This window comes from Coregonus lavaretus (genome assembly GCF_964263955.1).
Source record: "Coregonus lavaretus genome assembly, chromosome: 19".
Classification (NCBI taxonomy): domain Eukaryota; kingdom Metazoa; phylum Chordata; class Actinopteri; order Salmoniformes; family Salmonidae; genus Coregonus; species Coregonus lavaretus.
The window spans coordinates 34,986,056-35,006,382 of NC_140006.1; the positions used below are offsets into that span (position 1 = coordinate 34,986,056).

Sequence of the window (20,327 nt, forward strand, 5' to 3'; positions counted from 1 at the left end):
TCTGTCGAAACGTTGGTTATTAGGATATTAAATTATTGCATCTGAGCTCCTAGAGTGTGCGGCTTTCCTTTTCTTTTTCATCATGCACAATCGTCATTTTTAGCTACAACTGTTAATTCTGTACGTTACCTAACGAAGACAGTATCGAGTGAGCTTGCTTCACTGGGCTATATGAGGGACAGGGGTCGAGCTGTGGTCACTTTTCCTCAGCTCTCTGAGTCGGGTTAATGCTTCAGCTTAGGAGGTGATAGATGGTGTTGAGGGTGGGGTCTGTTGCCTTGTGCTTTTCAATGGGTTTCACATGGCCTATTGTTGTGGACAAGCAGCAATGTTCACTCCTGTTTAAAACCTCTTATATGTAAAGTCCCCTGTTTTGGGGACCTGTGTGGTTCTGGTACCGGTTCCAACCGACATTTAAGCTTATAAATCCATATGTGGAACCCATAGATCGAAATGTCTTGGATTGAGTAGTAGCCCTGACTCTCATGGACACAGAAATAATATAATATAATAAATAATATGCCATTTAGCAGACGCTTTTATCCAAAGCGACTTACAGTCATGTGCGCATACAGAAGTGTCTCCTCTGCCTGTGTGAAGCAGAATGTGAAATCTGACACCACTTGAAGCTGGGATGTCCCTCCTAACATTTCATTCGCTCCTCCGACTGTCCATCAACTCCTGGCTGAACCATGTGTCACAGCCACTAACAAGGCATATGCCTGGAATCCTTACACTGTAACGCAGCAGGAGATAATGGTAGCATCACGGTAGCACATTCAGAGATCGATTTATAGCCAGTAATCTAAAACCATTCATAGATTTTAAACAAGAAAACACTTTCTGTTTGTCATAGATGGACTAGATTAATATGAGATTAAACGAGTTTAGGAAGCCAAGCTAGAGCTCTGTGACGTTCATAGCGATGGGGGCAGGCATTTTGATCAACACAGACCTTTAGAAAATATGCACATTTTCTCTAACACTAAATATACAAATATGTATTTTACAGTAATAAGGAAGGTGACATATTATAGTTAGTCATTTTATAAATTGATGATTCTATATTTAGAAAAAATTTAAGTAATTTAAAGCCTTATTCATACAGTTTTGTTGAATAGGAAATACATCATATAAAATATTTAATATTTTCATATTTTTTTGTCATATTTGTACTGTGTACTTGAGCTTGTGTCCTCAAAAGTGCCTACACCTCAGCAATTTATACCTATTTTTACCAGAAGGGTGAGATTTTAACCTTTCTTGGAGTATGCAGCATTACCAGTTATTGTTTATGGTCCTTTCATGATAAATAATTACATAGATTACATTTTTGATTAGAATGAGTTACATTTAAGATGTTTTAAACCACTTCTGTAATGATTGAAGTCACATTATTTGATTATGTAGAGATTTTTTATTTCAAAAGATTTAAATGTACACACCCAAGCCTGTTTTTTTCACGTGCTTTGTGAAACACACAGAGTGGCACACAGACACGCACACACACACAAACTTTTTATGTTTATGTTATTCACAACCCTCCGATTTTCATTTTGAACCACCATGATTGAAAACAAAATAGTATTCTGCCACTTAAAACTGTGGGCTGTGCAATGACTGAGTAACAGGGGACAGACAATACTAATGTCCTAGACCATGTGGCTCCATTAGTGAGATAAAAGCGAGGTTGATAAATAGTCATTTTAGTCCCCTTCTTTGACTTTCATTAATTTACATTATCTAAAGGGGGACAAATGAAAAGGGGCCTGATTAGTGTGGAATGAGTTGGAAGAAAAGCTATTCATCTTTGTTAGCATCCTCCTGTGTTCTTTTGTGGGTTGTTTTTACAAGGAGGGGGAGCTGGGGGAGTCTTTCCCAGCCAGGGAGCAGAGCAGAGCGGCTGGACTGAAGGAGTGGTGGAGTGGTCAGCCGCGGTGCTCGCGGAGCGTCCCCGTCCCCCTTAAACGAGAGTTCAAGACTGTGAATGCCGGTGACTTCTGAATAACCTCCTGAGGTAGTGGGTGCTCACCCTTAAATGACCCCTCACTCTGAAAGGGGGGAGTCACAGGGGGTCTTCAGACCTTCCACTAGTAGTCAAACAACCTGTAGCATCCCCTTGGAATTTGAGGAATTTCCACTCCTCAATTAAGTAAATAGCATATTGGCCTACTAATTGACTTGATCTGATGAAATATTTTGCTGTGAAAAAAAAAAAACTTTTTGCAGACACATCCTGATTTGGCATGCCTATAATGTACTAGATTTTATTTGTAAATGGATATTATTTGTAAATTAAACAAAGAATGTTCTATTTTGGGAGAATCCTACTAGACACAAATGTAATTTCAACATCTAGTTTGATATAGATTTGGTTGAGTTGTAAACTAACCTGAATTCAATGTGGAATTTTAAAAAATCACCATGTTAGGTTAAAAGTAGGGTAACGAAATACGAAATACCCTTATGTTGATGGCTTTTTGCAAATCCAATCAGTTTTTTACATTGATTCAGTATCATGACATTGCATTTTTTTTTTTATGACATGGAAACAACGTTGATTCAACCAGTTTTTGCCTAGTGGGATCCCTGATTTCGTCACCCCCTCCGCTGGGCCCCTACGTGTGTGGTAGCCCAGTCAGGCAACAGTAAGAAGAGAACTCAGTCAAGACACGGACGGCGTTCAGAGATGCTTCCCTATGAACGCTAAACAAGAACATTCATCGTGGAGAGAAAAAACGTACAATAATAAAAACGTCCATACAGTTATGGATAATAATGACTCGTATCTACATCTAAGTAAGTATGTTTTTCCGTTTCTCTATAAAGTCTTGGGACGCGGGCGGTTTATCCTGCATAGGCTGCTCGTGCAGTTCTCTGTGTTGTGTTTGTTTAGTTTCTCGCAATAATGTGGCGTTTGATAAACCGAATTCCCTCTGCACAGCCAACTTTACAAGGATGGCAATAAATCCCGCGTGGCAATGTTATCTATGTAGTTAACACTTGTCCCGCGCCTAATGTGTATTGATTGACAAGAAGGCAGTGCCAATGCTCAAGTCAGCTGATAGTGATTCTGCTCCTCAGTCAGGGTCAGGGGTTGGCACTTTAATTGCGGTTATGTAATTTATGGCCTTTCTAACCTCTTTATGGCCTCTTGTTAAACTGTTCGCTGCCTTCTTCTTATTTATGAGTCTGGCTTGGCAGAGAAGCGCTTATCCATTCGACAGACGTACATTCACTCACCTCACCGCTGTTCTCGAGGAAAGTTCGTCCAAGAAGAACTCATTGAGAGGGTAGGCCTATATGACTTTTTTTTCACTGCGAGCTCTACTTCTCTTTAGTAGGCAACTCTTAATTGGCTGAAATTGTTCTATAATTGAATCATCATCATTTTTTTTCAATCAAAGAACGACAATTAGGCCACACCACAAACCAGGAATAAGCAGTCCTGTGAACCCAAATACCTTTTCTATCTTTGTATTGGAAATGCATATTATCTATTCTATTCTATTCTATTCTATTACATTTCCATACAGCCTAGGCGATTGTATCATTTCCCTGTTCATATTTCGATTTTAGTGTAAAAGTATAGGTCATTACACTACTATAACACCAGCTATTGTCAATAAAAAAAATGTTTTTTTTAAACACACAAAGTGTGACAGCAATTAATGTCGCTGAATCAGTTTAGGGGATTATTACCAGAACAAACATGAATCCATGCATACATGAAATGATACTGTTATAGAAAGGATTCTGAAGGACTCAAATCCATTATTTCCTCAGCATTTTATGTTTGTGTAATCACATGCTCATATTGCTACAGAGGACATTATCCCACATTGGCCCAGGAATCTGAGACATCTTGGTCTATTTTTACTTCTCTTTCTTTCTCTCTCTCTTTCTATTTCTCTCTCTTCTATCTCTCTAGGGTTTAGTTACGTGAACAAATGAGTGTTGGGCAAGTTCATCTGTATGGGTTCCTCTCCTCTGCAGCAGTGGACTTTGTTTTATTTGAACTTTGGCATGGTCTGACTTCTGCTCTGATCCCACTGGGCACAAACTGGTTAGATCAATGTTGTTTCCACGTCATAAAAAACAACAACATGTATGTGATGACATTGAATCAACATGGAAAACTGATTGGATTTGCAAAAAGTCATCAACATAAAGGAATTTTAACCTAAATCACATGACACGTTTCAAATTCTTGTTGATTTCACATTGAATTCACATTAGTAATTAAATCAAAAGTAAATCAAAACTAGATGTTGAAATGACGTCTGTGCCCAGTGGGGTGTGTGTATCAGTGAAGAGGAAAATATCTACTGTGTCTATCTCACTTTCTAGGTGCCTAAATAGAACAACCAAACTGGAAATGTGAAAGATATTTAGCAGCTCACAGTGGAAGTTGACTTTAAAAAAAATACCTTTTAAAAGCAAAGCGTGAACTGATAGATGTATTTAATTGATTAAACAACTAGTAACACATGCTGCAATACACCAACGCAATGGCAGAACATAGATTAGTTGAGTAAGAGCCAGCCATATGACGCTATGGTCACGGCTGTGAGTGCCATGTTCTCTTCCTGCAGGAAGCAGTCAAAGAGAATGAGTGGCCAAGTCATTAGGGTTTTCACTGCCAAGGGTGATTAGGATGGCTGACTTGGGATCAGTCCTATTGACTATGGCCAGTGCTATCCGGAATCCTTGGGATGTCCCTACCCTAACCCTAACCCCTACCCTTGCCTAACCCTAAACTTAACCATTTTAAATTTCAACTTCAATGGGGTAGAGACGTCCCAAGGATCGCGGCTAGCACGGACCCTTGACAACACAAGCCTACTAACACTCTCGTCCACTGACTGAGCCTCTCAGATATGCGAGAGAACGGTTCGAGGCTATACGATTACTGACAAACTGCGTTCAGTAGCACCATTCATGCATTTCAAAGGGTTTGATGGTGTATTTAAGCTACTGTACATGTTATCTCATGCCAGGCTATGTGAGGATAACTTCACTATATTTAAGCAATAAGGCCTGAGGAGGTGCCTTATTGCTCTTATAAACTGGTTACCAATGTAATTAGAGCAGTAAAAAGAAATGTTTTGTCATACCCGTGGTATACAGTCTGATATACCACAGCTATCTGCCAATCAGCATTCAGGGCTCGAGCCACCCAGTTTATAAGCTACTTTATTTTCTCTCAGCCAAAATAGGACAATACTGTCGGTGTTGGAACAGCAGGACTAGAAGACAATGACCCATTTCAGCTGAGGCTTTTTGGAAATGAAAAGCGAGAGTTAATCTGATCTTTTTTATATATGGTACCATGCTGTGTTTTCGTTTGTCTGTAGACGGGGTAAGTCAACACGAGCAGCATCCTGGGTCTACAGACTCTCCACTGGTGTCAGCCAAAGATCAATGAACTTCAGTACACTAGTTGGCCTACTTTCAGTTCAGTCTCCATACTATAGTTTGACAGACTGGTTTCCCCCTGTCTGCAATCCATCAGGTAAATCAGCAACTCTAAACCTGCTAATAAAACTGCTAATAGACATGTATTTTTCATGTGTTATTACACCATTGACATAATTCTCAACGCTGACCATATTTGGTCATGAAAAGGTTGTTACGTAAATGTCTGTTTAAAAGTAACAAAAAAACTATGTTGTATTAAGATGACATTTAGACGCAGGTTTGGGAACAGATGTTGCTGTATTATATTAATCAGCAGTAGAACAAGAAGAGGATGTGAAAAATACTCAGATTCCTCAAATCCCCCCAAAAGTCTCCCTAGTTATACTTTGTTAATTATTCATTAACACTAGCATGCTTCCTTCCAACTCACTCCCTCATAATTGCCCACATACTGTATAGAACTGGGATGGCAGTCTGATTTAACTACTAGTGTTCTCTGTAGTACTCATTATAATCAATGTCAGTGTTGAGACTTCCTGATATCACTGAATAAATCACCATCAGTTCATATGGGGCCTCACAACACAGACAGACAGGCAGACGGGTAAGCTGATTGACAAGCAGACAGACAGGCAGACAGACATGTAGATGGATAGATAGACCGACTGATATACAGTAAAAGACAGATAGACCAAGTTAAGGCTATCTGTCTGGGGTGAAGCCACATAAACTAATGTTGATTTAATCAGTGCTATAGCATGTACAGGGTCTGCAGCATAAGCAGTGCTCAAAAGGGTGACTATCCACTTCTGTGTCTTCTACCCGGAAGACCTACTGAGAGATGAGCTGCATCTCTCTCTCTTTTTCTCTCTCTCTCTCAATTCAATTTAAGCGCTTTATTGGCATGGGAAACATATGTTTACAATGCCAAAGCAAGTGTAATAGATAATAAACAAAAGTGAAATAAACAATATAAAATTAACTCTCTCTCTCTCTCTCTCTCTCTCTCTCTCTCTCTCTCTCTCTCTCTCTCTCTCTCTCTCTCTCTCTCTCTCTCTCTCTCTCTCTCTCTCTCTCTCTCTCTCTCTCTCTCTCTCTCTCTCTCTCTCTCTCTCTCTCTCTCTCTCTCTCTCTCTCTCTCTCTCTCTCTCTCTCTCTCTCTCTCTCTCTCTCTCTCTCTCTCTCTCTCTCTCTCGGCATTCAACAAGACAGCTATTAGTATGTAGCTTGGTACTTGTCAAGTGTGTGTGTGTGTGCGCATGTGTGTGAACATTCTGTAGTTGTGTGTGTTGTGTACCTGTCTGTGTATTTGTCTGTCTATGTCTTATGTGTGTCTGTATCTAATTTGATTACTCAGGACCCTCTATGTAGTTGTAGCTTCAGACCGCCCACAGTCGTCTCCGCTCAACTCCATTACAGTTTTTCTCAATTGCTAAAACACAATTTCTGAAACCTTGCTCCATTTCCTGAAAACATTCAACACAAAACCTCATCTTCAAGCACTATTTACAAAACCTCTGACTCCTCTCGCAAAATGAAACATTCGCCTCAAAACAGTTTTACCTGTGTTCAAAATCAAACACTGCTCTCAAATCATAAACAAAGTGATCAAAATGATATACATTCTCAAGCAGTCAGTAAACAATACACCGAAAAATAGAAAACACATTGTTCAAAACATACAGTTCTCAGGGAGAAGTACATTTTTAATCTCAAAACAAATTTCATATTTTTCCGTCATTGTCTTTTGATGAACGAAAACATGTTCTATCATAGTAGCTCAAAATTGATCAGAAATTACTACTCTGCTTTGCTCTTTGCAATTTAGTTTTTTGTTCTTCCTCTTCCTTGTACCCCTATTTTTACAGTACTGTACCCTGCATCTCACAAACTTGTCCTTTGTCTCTGTGATACTGTAATTCTTGTTCTTTGTTGATATGAACCTGCAACCAGTCAAAATCTATTGAGCAGTCAGTACTGTTAACAAATGGAAAGCACAATGTTCAGGGCCATACAATTTGTCCATTGTACAGTATACAGCCTACAATGCACTGTACTACAGTATACATTATTAAAAGGGACAAAAATCAAAGGAGTAAATATGTGATCAATGTGCTTCTTCTTGTCTTTGGGCTGGGTCAGGCCAGAGCACTTCGTCGACATCACAAGCAATATTGTCCCTGACATGATTCCTCACCTATATCACCACAGGCTAAATCCATGGCTTGCAGCAGATTTATTCTGATGTAGGGTTGTTCTATCTCCAAGAGGGGAAAAAATCCTCAATCGGATTCAGGAAAGGCGAGTATGGAGGGAGGTACAAGTTCATAAACTGCCCATTGATGTTAAACCATTCCCTTACTTGAGCAGCTTGGTGGAAACTGACATTGTCCCACACTATCACATAGGTGGGAATGGGATTCTCATTTAGCTCTTGACCCTGCTGCTCTTGAACCTGCTGCTCAAATAAAATATCTCTTAGATTGGCAATAAATCTTAGAAGGTGCTGGGTGTTATATGGCCCGAGTGTAACATGGTGATGTAGAACACCATGGTTGCTGATAGCAGCACAGATTGTGACATTGCCACCTCGTTGACCAGGGACTTCAACAATGGCCCGCTGTCCAATCATGTTTCGGCCTCTCCTTCTCCTCTTTGTTAGATTGAAGCCTGCTTCATCGACAAAGATTAACTCATGGGGTCTGTCCAAGGATTCCAAGTGAAATATTGTCTGTGTAGAAATACAATATACTGTATGTAGGATTTTGTAAGTCGTACAGAGACAGTGCTCTACTGTAGAGTACAATTAGGCCTACTGTATGCACTTCTGATTCACATATATTATATGTACTGAAGAGTAATGTCATTCACATAGTATGTGTTAGTACTGTAGACAATCTGGATTACAGTAAATGTTTCTGAATGTACACTTACTTGCACATACTGAGCTCGCAGTTCTTTCACCCTTGGTGAGTTGCGCTCAAAAGGTACTCTGTATACTTGTTTCATTCGCATCCTGTTACGATGGAGGACATGGTCAATTGTGGAAATGCTCACACTGTCGATTCCCTGGAAGTGTGTGTTGTCTTGTATCACTCGTTCCTGGATTTTTCTGATTCATATTGCATTATCTTGAAGGACCATGCCAGCTATAACGGCCTCTTGCTCCCGAGTGAATATAGCTGTCCTTCCACCTGCATGTGGCAGCCTTGCAATTCTACAAAAAGTAGTTGTGCAGTTACAAAACATATTCATGCAGTACAATACATACAGTGATTAACTTTACAAATGTCTATTGAAACAGCTGCATATAGTGTAGTACAGTAAATTTGCAATTACAAAAATACAGAAGTATACTGTACCTGTTCTCTTCTCTGAATGTCCTTACTATGGTGGACACAGAAAATCGGCTCAAATTGGGTTGCACTCTAAGTCCTGCTTCCCTCATTGTCAGTCCATGGACAAGAACATGGTCTATGACTGTTGCTCGAATTTCATCAGATATTTCCACTCTTTGTCTTCCTCTTCGTCCTCCTCTTCCTCTTTCTTGCCCTCCTCCTCCTCTTCTTCCTCGTCGCCCACCTCGCATACGCACTCGTCCTCGTCCTCTCACATTGTTTCTTCTATCCATTCTCAGACTTTCTCCTTCAACAACCTGTTTGCTCTCTGAACTGGCTTATATTAGTTGTGTCGCATCATTTGAAACAGGTTAAATCAATTTTGAGTGGTTGTGTTCAATCAATGACATATGTTCTCTATTTGTATTTGATTGTTGCCACTTGTGTTTACCAGTATGGATGACATGTGCATTAGAGTGCAGAATGTGTTTTGAGACTGAGAATGTGTTTAGAGTTTTGCTGAAAAGTCTAAGTGAGATCTGCAAATTGTGTTTTACCATGTGAAATGGTTTAAGGTATTGACAACAGACTGCATAATTAGCTAAATGAGTCCAGGCAACTGAGAACTTTGTTCAGCCAATGGGTTTTAGTGTTTTAGCAATTGAGAAAAACTGTAATGTGATGTACATCGTGGAGTTGAGAGAAACTCGGCTATGTCCAGATCAGATCCAACCTATAGGATCAATCTCAGGTCCCTGTCTGTCTTGTCATCATACCCTTATTGCTGCCATGCTCTCTGGTTTCAACCGCGCTTGTTGCCGTGTGCTACTCTTTTGTACCCGACTCATTGTGCTTCGATGCTATACCCATCATCCTCTATACACCGCTCTGTTCTTCATTCTGTCATTTTATTGTCATTTGTTCTGATTCTCTGTCTCTCTTTGTATGGACGAAACTCAGAAATAGCAGAGATAGAAATGGCGTCAGCATACAGGGCAGGCAGGCCCAGCCATTAGATAACATTTAGTCAGGGCCAGGCATGGTGCTCTGTGGTGTATCCTGGCAGGCTTGGGATTGTGAATCAGCTCCCTTATCTAATTGGTCATTTTTCTGCCCCAGTTGTAGTGGGCCCAGTCTGGGTAGCCAATGCTAGTGCTTCAATAGAATAGGAGTGCAGTGCAGCTCCACAGATAGAGAGGGGCTCGAGGTTGGCTTTACTCTCTATGTAAACTTCAGAACTTTGTAGTCTCTTGTAGGATTATTGGGGAATTTAATAGAATAGCCTATAGAGCATGTACATAAATAGTGATTCTATTTCTATACCATACAGGAACATACAGTAACTGCTTGTACATAACGTCTCAATGTCGATGTTTATCAGCTTCTTGTGAATTTGTTTTTGTTGCGTGAGTTCAATTGTGGTCAGAGATAGTGGCCAGTTTCTTAGAGACAAAGATCAGTGAAGGCACAGTATGGAAAAGCTTCTAGCCTTGGAGAAACTCCAGTTGTTTTCTGTACAGTAGCACCATGTTCTGGGTTCCTCCCCTGCCCAACAGCTCTATAGAGCTGCATTAATATACCATCTCCTCCAGCAGGACCCATCCCAATATAATCCCCTTTAATCCTGCAACAACTGCCCCCCCCACCCACCCCACCCCCCTCCACCCCCACCCCACCCCCCTCCACCCCACCCCCCTCTACGCAATACTCGCACACACACATGTGCGTAACACACACTTACGCAAGCACACATACACGTACACACTCCCTCTCTAAACTCCACAGACGGTGAGCCCCTTCCCTGCTACCCCCTGGCCACATGGCATATGACTGCGCCCCCCCCCCCCCCCCCCCCCACCTCTGTTAATCAGTACATGAAATAGACACCAGGATGGAAATGTGAACCTCAGAGAGAGAGAGAGAGCGAGAGAGAGAGATCAGGGTTTCTATATACAGTAGGAACCCACTCAGAATGTGGTTAATGACTTTATTCATTGTATCTGATGTTACAAAATGCTTAGAAAACAGCATGCATGGAATGATGGTGAACATGTATGGTTAATTGAACGGCTGTTACCACATGCATTTGTAATGGTCTTATGTCACTGTCACATGTCCAAGGCTGTTTGTGTGAATACATAAACAGTTGAATGTAACATGTGTTGTGTCTTTTATCATGATGTTATAATGACAGTGTTGCTGAAAAGTCAAAACAGTTATACAAATCACCAATTTAGATTGGTATAACAGATGTAACAGAGTTGACATTAGTAAATGTAACAGAGTTTATATTTCTGAATGTAACAGAGTTGACATTTCTAAATGTAACAGAGTTGACATTTCTAAATGTAACAGAGTTGACATTTCTAAATGAAACAGGTTTGACATTTCTAAATGAAACAGAGTTGACATTTCTAAATGAAACAGAGTTGACATTTCTAAATGAAACAGAGTTGACATTTCTAAATGAAACAGAGTTGACATTTCTAAATGAAACAGAGTTGACATTTCTAAATGAAACAGAGTTGACATTTCTAAATTTACATTTTAGTCATTTAGCAGACGCTCTTATCCAGAGCGACTTACAGTTAGTGAGTGCATACATTATTTTTTAATTTTTCACACTGGCCCCCCGTGGGAATTGAACCCACAACCCTGGCGTTGCAAACGCCATGCTCTACCAACTGAGCTACATCCCTGCCGGCCATTCCCTCCCCATACCCTGGACGACACTGGGCCAATTGTGTGCCGCCCCATGGGTCTCCAGGTCGCGGCCGGCTACAACAGAGCCTGGATTCGGATATAAATGTAACCAAGTTGACATTTCTAAATGAAACAGAGTTGACATTTCTAAATGTAACAGAGTTGACATTTCTAAATGTAACAGAGTTGCATTATTAAAGAGTCAAACCACAATGTACTGTAAGTATTATGATAACAGTCAAATGGTGCAGTTTGGTGTGTAGCTATATGAGAGAGGTACTCTGTCTTGGTTACAGTACATTATGTATCATATGAGACAGAATATATACACTGAGTGTACAAAACATTAAGAACCCCTGCTCTTTCTATGGCATAGACTGAAAAGGTGAATCCAGGTGATCCCTTATAGATGTCACTTGTTAAATCCACTTCAATCAGTGTAGATGAAGGGGAGGAGACAGGTTAAAGAAGAATTTTTAAGCATTGAGACAATTGAGACATTGATTGTGTAAGTGTGCCATTGAGAGGGTGAATGGGCAAGACAAAACATTTAAGTGCCTTTGAACAGGGTATGGTAGTAGGTGCCAGGCACACCGGACACACAGTTTCCCGTGTGTATCAAGAATGGTCCACCACCCAAAGAACATCCAGCCAACTCAATATATAGAAGGTGTTCCTAATGTTTGGTATACTCAGTGTATAAAATGGTGTGTATAGACAGTACACCTGTACTGTCCACTTTCTGGATGATAGCGGGGTGAACAGGCTGTGGCTCGGGTGGCTGAGGTTCTTGATGATCTTCTTGGCCTTCCTGTGACACCGGGTGCTGTAGATGTCCTGGAGGGCAGGCACGGTGACCCCGGTGATGTGTTAGGCTGACCGCACCACCCTCTGGAGAGCCCTGCGGTTGCAGGCGGTGCAGTTGCCATACCAGGCAGTGATACATTTACATTTTAGTCATTTAGCAGACGCTCTTATCCAGAGCGACTTACAGTTTCATACTGATACAGCCCAACATAATGCTTCATCTGTAGAAGTTTGTGAGGTTCAAGAGTCGCTGTTGCGCCTTCTTCACCACGCTGTCGGTGTGGAGGGACCATTTCAGGTCCTCAGTAATGTGCATGCAGAGGAACTTGAAGCTTTTAACCCTCTCCACTGTGGCCCTGTCGATGTGAATGGGGCATGGTCTCTCTGCTGTCTCCTGAAGTCCACGATCAGCTCGTTCATTTTGTTGACGTTGAGGGAGAGGTTATTTTCTTGCCACCACTCCGCCATGGCTCTCACCTCCTCCCTGTAGGCTGTCTCGTTGTTGTTGGTAATCAGGCCTACCACTGCTGTGTCGTCAGCAAGCTTGATGATTGAGTTGGAGACATGCGTGGCCACACAGTCATGGATGAACAGGGAGTATAGGAGGGGTCTGAGCACGCACCCTTGTGGGGCCCCAGTGTTGAGGATCAGCATGGCGGAGGTGTTGTTGCCTACCTTCACCATCTGGGGTCGGCCCATCAGGAAGTCTAGGACTCAGTTGCACAGGGTGGGGTTCAGACCCAGGGCCCTGAGCTTAGTGATGAGGTTGGAGGGCACTATGGTGTTGAAGGCTGAGCTGTAGTCGATGAACAGCATTCTTACATAGGTATTTATCTTGTCCATGTGGGATAGGGAAGTGTGCAGTGCAATGGCGATTGCGTTGTCCGTGGATCTGTTGGGGCAGTATGCAACCTGTAGTGGGTCTAGGGTGACAGGTAAGATGGAGGTGATATGGTCCTTAACTAGCCTCTCAAAGCACTTCATGATGACAGAAGTGAGTGCTATTGGGCGATAGTCATTTAGTTCAGTTACCTTCACTTTCTTGGGTACAGGAACAATGGTGGACATCATAAAGCAAGTGGGGACAACAGACTGGGATAGGGAGAGATTGAATATGTCCCTAAACACTCCAGCCAGCTGGTCTGCACATGCTCTGAGGACGCAGCTTGGGATGCCGTCTGGGCCGGCAGCCTTGCGAGGGTTAACACTCTTAAATGCCTTACTCACGTCGGCCACGGAGAACGAGAGCCCACAGTCATCGTGAGCGGAGGGGGCCCACGTCGGCAGCTCAATGTTGTTTTCCTCAGTGGGCAAAGAAGGGGTTTAGCTTGTCCGGGAGCGAGGCGTTGGTGTCCGCTGGATTTCCCTTTTTAATCCATGATTGTCTGGAGTCCCTGCCACATACGTCTTGTGTCTGAGCCGTTGACTCCATTTTGTCCCTGTACTGGGGTTTGCCTCTTTGATTGCCTTACGGAGTTCATAGCTGGTCGTTGTTAAATGTGGTGGTTCGCGCTTTTCAGTTTTGTGGGCGAATGCTGCCATCTATCCACGGTTTGTGGTTTGGATAAGTTCTAATCGTCACAATGGGAACAACATCCTCTAGCACTTCCTGATGTCAGTGTATACGTCAACCCGAAACATTTTCCAGTCCGCGTGATCAAAACAATCTTGAAGCATAGATTCCAATTGGTCAGACCAACATTGAACAATCATCTTGGAAATAGATGTCCTCTGCCATAGGAATCGATACAGTGTGATTTACTGATAAGTGAACAAGGAAAAAGTGCCAACTCTGCATATCTGGCTTAGTGCACGCATCCACAGTGGTGGAAAAAGTACCCAATTGTCATACTTGAGTAAAAGTAAAGATACCTTAATAGAAAATGACTCAAGTAAAAGTGAAAGTCACCCAGTAAAATTCTACATGAGTAAAAGTCTAAAAGTATTTGGTTTTAAATATACTTAAGTATCAAAACTAAATGTAATTGCTCAAATATACTTAGTAAGTAAAAGTATAAATCATTTCAAATTCCTAATATTAAGCAAACCAGACGGCGCCATTTTATTTTTTTATTTTTTATTTACGGATAGCCAGGGGCACGCTCCAACACTCAGACATCATTTACAAATGAAGCATGTGTTTAGTGAGTCCGCCAGATCAGAGACAGTAGGGATGACCAGGGATGTTCTCTTGATAAGTGTGTGAATTAGACCATTTTCCTGTCCCGCTAAGCATTAAAAATGTAATGAGTACTTTTGGGTGTCAGGAAAGATGTATTGAATAAAAATGTTCTTTAGGAATGTAGTGGAGTAAAAGTAAAAGTTGTCAAAAATATAAATAGTAAAATAAAGTACAGATACTCCAAAAAACTACTTAAGTAGTACTTTCAAATATTTTTACTTAAGTACTTTACACCACTGTGCATCCATTCACCAGTGGTCCCAAGCTCTTACGAATACAGTATATCAGTAGTTGAATCTATATAACCATTAGTAACCATTAGCAAAGTTACTGTATCTTCCCATGTAATACTGAAGTGTTTTACCAATGAATGTGAAGCTTTGAGTTGGACTGAATGGACTCTCTATATCACTTCACTCTCCTCTCATACTTAAGCCAATCAAGTTAATGATGTCTGCTCGGCGCATCTTCTGTCATTTCAACAGGAAAAAGGAACAAGTCTGCAAGAGAGAAGGGACATCTTTAATGAAAAAGTAATCCAATCCCCCACTGGGTATTTGAGAGAGCCCACCCGACAGACAGGATAGAATTCTCTCCTTTTCTAGGCCAAATCCCTTTAGACATATGGAACAGCGATAGAGACTGCACGTGTGAATGTATGTGTGTGTGTGTGTGTTGGTCATGTGAAGAGCAACTGGGAAGTGTTTCCTCCAGTGCCTCAGCATGCTGCACGCTCTCGTGTAGACAAGCCCCTACTCAACAGCTTCCAGCCCACTACCTCTAAAATACACCCCATCCCTTCCCTACACACACACACACACACACACACGCACACACACACACACACACACACACACACACGGACGGGCGGTAAATAACCAGGTTGGAGATGCTTACAGGGGCTAATAGGATTATACGGTCCCTGATTGATCAGACATCATCTTCATTTAGACAGGAATGAGTGGGCTCTGTCTCCACACACCAGGCCAAGGCTTTTCTAGGATCAGTTTTGGCTCTCCGATCATAATGAATACGACAGGGGAGACCTGATCCTAGATCAGCACTCCTACTGAGAGGCTTTGTGAATATCCCTTGACCAGACCAGGCCAGAAGGCTACAGGCCTGCTTTTTACATGATTAAGCTAAGGACCTCACTGATAAAAATGATTGATTATGATGATACAAAAGTCAATGAAAAATCATTTGAAAACACTTCAAAACCACTTAACCCAGATGATGTTTGTATGGTGCCATACTCAAGTACATGCTTATGTGTATGTGTGTGTTGCTCAAATATGCCTATTAATGTGTGTGTACGTGTTTGTACGTGTGTGGGGCTCTTTCCTGTTGGAATTTGACATTTAGCAGGCATTAATATCACAGGAGGAGCTGTGCCAAGTGAGAGAGAGTGTGTGTGTGTGTGTGCCACTCTACAGCTGCTTGTAACACACACACACACATGATCGGGGGCTGCCAGCCCACTGCCTGCGTTGGAAGGGTCAAGCCCCCTGCAGAACCTCAGAGGTATCGCCTGCAGACATGAGAATCATAGCAGGTGTCGGAGATTCCGGAGGAAAAGAGGAAAGCGACTTAATAGACATTAGCCAATCAGAGTTGGATATGTACGTAAACTACCAGCCCCTGATGCGCCTTCCTGACTTTGACAGTGAGTAACATAGATATTGTGGGAGCAAAGTTTTAGAACACCTACTCATTCAAGGGTTTTTCTTTATTTTTTACTATTTTCTACATTGTAGGATAATAGTGAAGACATCAAAACTATGAAATAACACATATGGAATCATGTAGTAACCAAAAAAGTGTTAAACAAATCAAAATATATTTTATATTTGAGATTCTTCAAATAGCCACCCTTTGCCTTGATGACAGCTTTGCACACTCTTGGCATTCTCTCAACCAGCTTCATTAGGTAGTCACCTGGAATGCATTTCAATTAACAGGTGTGCCTTCTTAAAAGTTAATTTGTGGAATTTCTTTCCTTCTTAATGCGTTTGAGCCAATCAGTTGGGTTGTGACAAGGTAGGGGGGGTATACAGAAGATAGCCCTGTTTGGTAAAATACCAAGTCCAAATTATGGCAAGAACAGCTCAAATAAGCAAAGAGAAACGACAGTCCATCATTACTTTATGACACGAAGGTCAGTCAATACGGACATTTTCAAGAACTTTGAAGGTTTCTTCAAGTGCAGTCGCAAAAACCATCAAGCGCTATGATGAAACTGGCTCTCATGAGGACCGCCACAGGAATGGAAGACCCAGAGTTACCTCTGCTGCAGAGGATACATTTATTAGAGTTACCAGCCTCAGGAATTGCAGCCCAAATACATGCTTCACAGAGTTCAAGTAACAGACACATCTCAACTGTTCAGAGGGGACTATGTGAATCAGGCCTTCATGGTTGAATTGATGCAAAGAAACCACTACTAAAGGACACCAATAAGACGAAGACTTGCTTGGGCCAAGAAACACGAGCAATGGACATTAAACCGGTGGAAATTTGTCCTTTGGTCCATATTTGAGATTTTTGGTTCCAACCGCCGTGTCTTTGTGAGACGCGGTGTGGGTGAACGGATGATCTCTGCATGTGTATTTCCCACCGTAAAGCATAGAGGAGGAGGTGTTATGGTGTGGGGGTGCTTTGCTGGTGACACTGTCTGTGATTTATTTAGAATTCAAGGCACACTTAACCAGCATGTCTACCACAGCATTCTGCAGCGATATGCCATCCCATCTGGTTTGGGCTTAGTGGGACTATCATTTGTTTTTCAACAGGACAATGACCCAACACACCTCCAGGCTGTGTAAGGGCTATTTGACCAAGAAAGAGAGTGATGGAGTGCTGCATCAGATGACCTGGCCTCCACAATCTCCCAACCTCAACCAAATTGAGATGGTTACCAGCATATGTGGTAACTCCTTCAATACTGTTGTAAAAGCATTCCAGGTGTAGCTGGTTGAGAGAATGCCAAGAGTATGCAAAGCTGTCATCAAGGCAAAGGGTGGCTATTTGAAGAATCTCAAATCTCAAATATATTTTGATTTGTTTAAGACTTTTTTGGTTACGACATGATTCCATATGTGTTATTTCATAGTTTTGATGACTTCACTATTATTCTACAATGTAGAAAATAGTAAGAATAAAGAAAAACCCTTGAATGAGTAGGTGTTCTAAAACTTGTGACTGGTAGTGTAGTTCAGGGTTATATATACTTTGACTTGGTAGGCACTGACTGTATGCTATGTACAGTACCTAATACATTAATTAAATGAAGTATGTGGGCATGTATTTGTTGGCATAGAATGGCTGACTGACATGATATAGCACTCACTGTGATCTTTGCTGAACACGAGGTGCTGGATTCTGTTTTCAACAAAAATGGAAAGCTGTGAGTTGGTGTCTTTTGACCTTTGTGACACAGTAGGCAGTTGGTGAAAGGGTGTGTGTGATCAGAAGTACACACACACACATACACACATTTATTTTCTAGATTCTGTTCAACCTGTCTAAATATACATTGGTGTTTCCTGCGTCTGGTTTGGCAGAGAAACTGCTATATCTACAGCTGTTACTACACAATATGAGGAATAACCTTTGTCCGCCTTTAGCTTGTTTTAGACTTGCTACTTTTATAGATATAACTTTCTTATACTTGTGTGAGTGTGATGTTTATTGTAATGCGTGGAGTATGGTGTGAAGCATGTGTGGCTATGATCGTGTGTGAGTGTGTGTGGACATGTTTAACTATTCTTGTGGGGACCAGAAGTCCCCACAAGAATAGTAAACTAACAAACATTTTGTTAGTCCCCACAAGGTCAAATGCTATTTCTAGGGGGTTTAGGTTTAAGGTTAGAATTAGTGTTAGGGTTAGAATTAGGGTTAGTGTTAGGAGCTAGGGTTAGGTTTTTGGGTTCCGGTTAGGGTTATGGTTATGGTTAGGGTAAGAGTACGGGTTAGGGTTAGGTTTAGGGGTTAGGGAAAATAGTATTTTGAATAGGACTGAATTGTGTGTCCCCACAAGGTTAGCTGTACAATACTGTGTGTGTGTGTGTATGTGTGTGTGTGTGTGTGTGTGTGTGTGTGTGTGTGTGTGTGTGTGTGTGTGTGAAAGACTTTCTGTGTGCATGAAAATCAAGTAGTCATTTTACACTGCCACACAGAATGTCCCAACCCCACTAACACATGCTAGTATCAGACTACTGTAGACTGGCGTACGAGCTCTTCCACTAGCTCTGCTGGTCTGGCTGACCTATCCAACTCTGTTCTGTGTAACATGAGAGAGATCCCTGTACCCAGGACTGATTACGGCGACCCTGAAACCATGCCCATGCAAATGCCACCCCCCATTAACCCTGTGACACACAGCTCTACCCAACAGCCCAACCTTAAATTGTTGGGGCCTGAAATGTCAACCTGTCATTCTATATTCCAGACAGAAAGAAGACCCTGGCCCCGATACAATGTACATACAGTTGAAGTCGGAGGTTTACATACACCTTAGCCAAATACATTTAAACTCAGTTTTTCACAATTCCTGACATTTAATCCTAGTAAAAATTCCCTGTTTTAGGTCAGTTAGGATCACCACTTTATTTTAAGGACTTTTATTTATTTCATCACATTCCCAGTGGGTCAGACGTTTACATACACTCAATTAGTATTTGCTAGTATTGCCTTTAAATTGTTTAACTTGGGTCAAATGTTTCAGGTAGCCTTCCACAAGCTTCCCACATTAAGTTGGGTGAATTTTGGCCCATTCCACCTGACAGAGCTGGTGTAACTGAGTCAGGTTTGTAGGCCTCCTTGCTCGCACACGCTTTTTCAGTTCTGCCCACACATTTTCTACAGGATTGAGGTCAGGGCTTTGTGATGGCCACTCCAATACCTTGACTGTTGTCGTCCTTAAGCCATTTTGCAAGTATGCTTGGGGTCATTGTCCATTTGGAAGACCCATTTTAACTTCCTGACTGATGTCTTGAGATGTTGCTTCAATATATCCACATAATTTTCCTTCCTCATGATGCCATCTATTTTGTGAAGTGCACCAGTCCCTCCTGCTGTAAAGCAACCCCACAGTATGATGCTGCCACCCCCGTGCTTCATGGTTGGGATGCTGTTCTTTGGCATGCAAGCACCCCCTTTTTCTTCCAAACATAACGATGGTCAAGGAAAGAGGCACTGAGTTTGAAGGTAGGCCTTGAAATACAGCCACAGGTACACCTCCAATTGACTCATATGATGTCAATTAGCCTATCAGAAGCTTCTAAAGCCATGACATCATTTTCTGGAATTTTCCAAGCTGTTTAAAGGCACGGTCAATTTAGTGTATGTAAACTTCTGACCCACTGGAATTGTGATACACTGAATTATAAGTGAAATAATCTGTCTGCAAACAATTGTTGGAAAAATGACTTGTGTCATGCACAAAGTAGATGCCCTAACCGACTTGCCAAAACTATAATTTGTTAACAAGACATTTGTGGAGTGGTTGAAAAACAAGTTTTAATGACTCCAACCTAAGTGTATGTAAACTTCCGACTTCAACTGTACATGTAAATAGATTTGATTGTTGATAAAGCCCTCTCTGTTGCATTATGTTTCTATTGGATTGGTGTTGTCATTATGGTTTTTTGATGACGTAGGTTTATAATGGGGGTTTTAGTCTGTTTGGTTTGCCTTCTTGCAGTATTAAAGTCCCACTTTCCTTATGTAGGCTAATGTTTGTCGTTATTTAGGCAAACATTAGTCCAACAGGCCAGAAAAGCTCTATGATGTTGCCCTAACATCCCTCTAGCGTCCTTGTAACATCCCCCTGACATTTCCTCATGTTGATGCATAATGTGAATGTGCAAGGCTCT

General features: G+C 41.6%; 1 protein-coding gene across 3 annotated transcripts in view; it reads left to right on the top strand.

Moving 5' to 3' along the window:
- Positions 1-2,660: 2,660 nt before the first annotated feature.
- LOC311146189 (retinoic acid receptor RXR-gamma-A-like) overlaps positions 2,661-20,327 on the top strand; it is a 29,437-nt gene continuing 11,770 nt past the window's right edge. The window contains exons 1-2 of one of the 3 annotated variants that reach the window (XM_084182687.1): positions 2,661-2,799; positions 3,192-3,293. Coding sequence is in view for 1 of the 3 variants with exons in the window: in XM_084182686.1 (XP_084038812.1) it covers positions 2,700-2,799 (100 nt within the window). In the remaining 2 variants the exon portion in view is untranslated. The remainder of the gene's footprint in view (positions 2,800-3,191; positions 3,294-20,327) is intronic. The other 2 variants (XM_084182688.1, XM_084182686.1) reach the window with 2 other exon arrangements.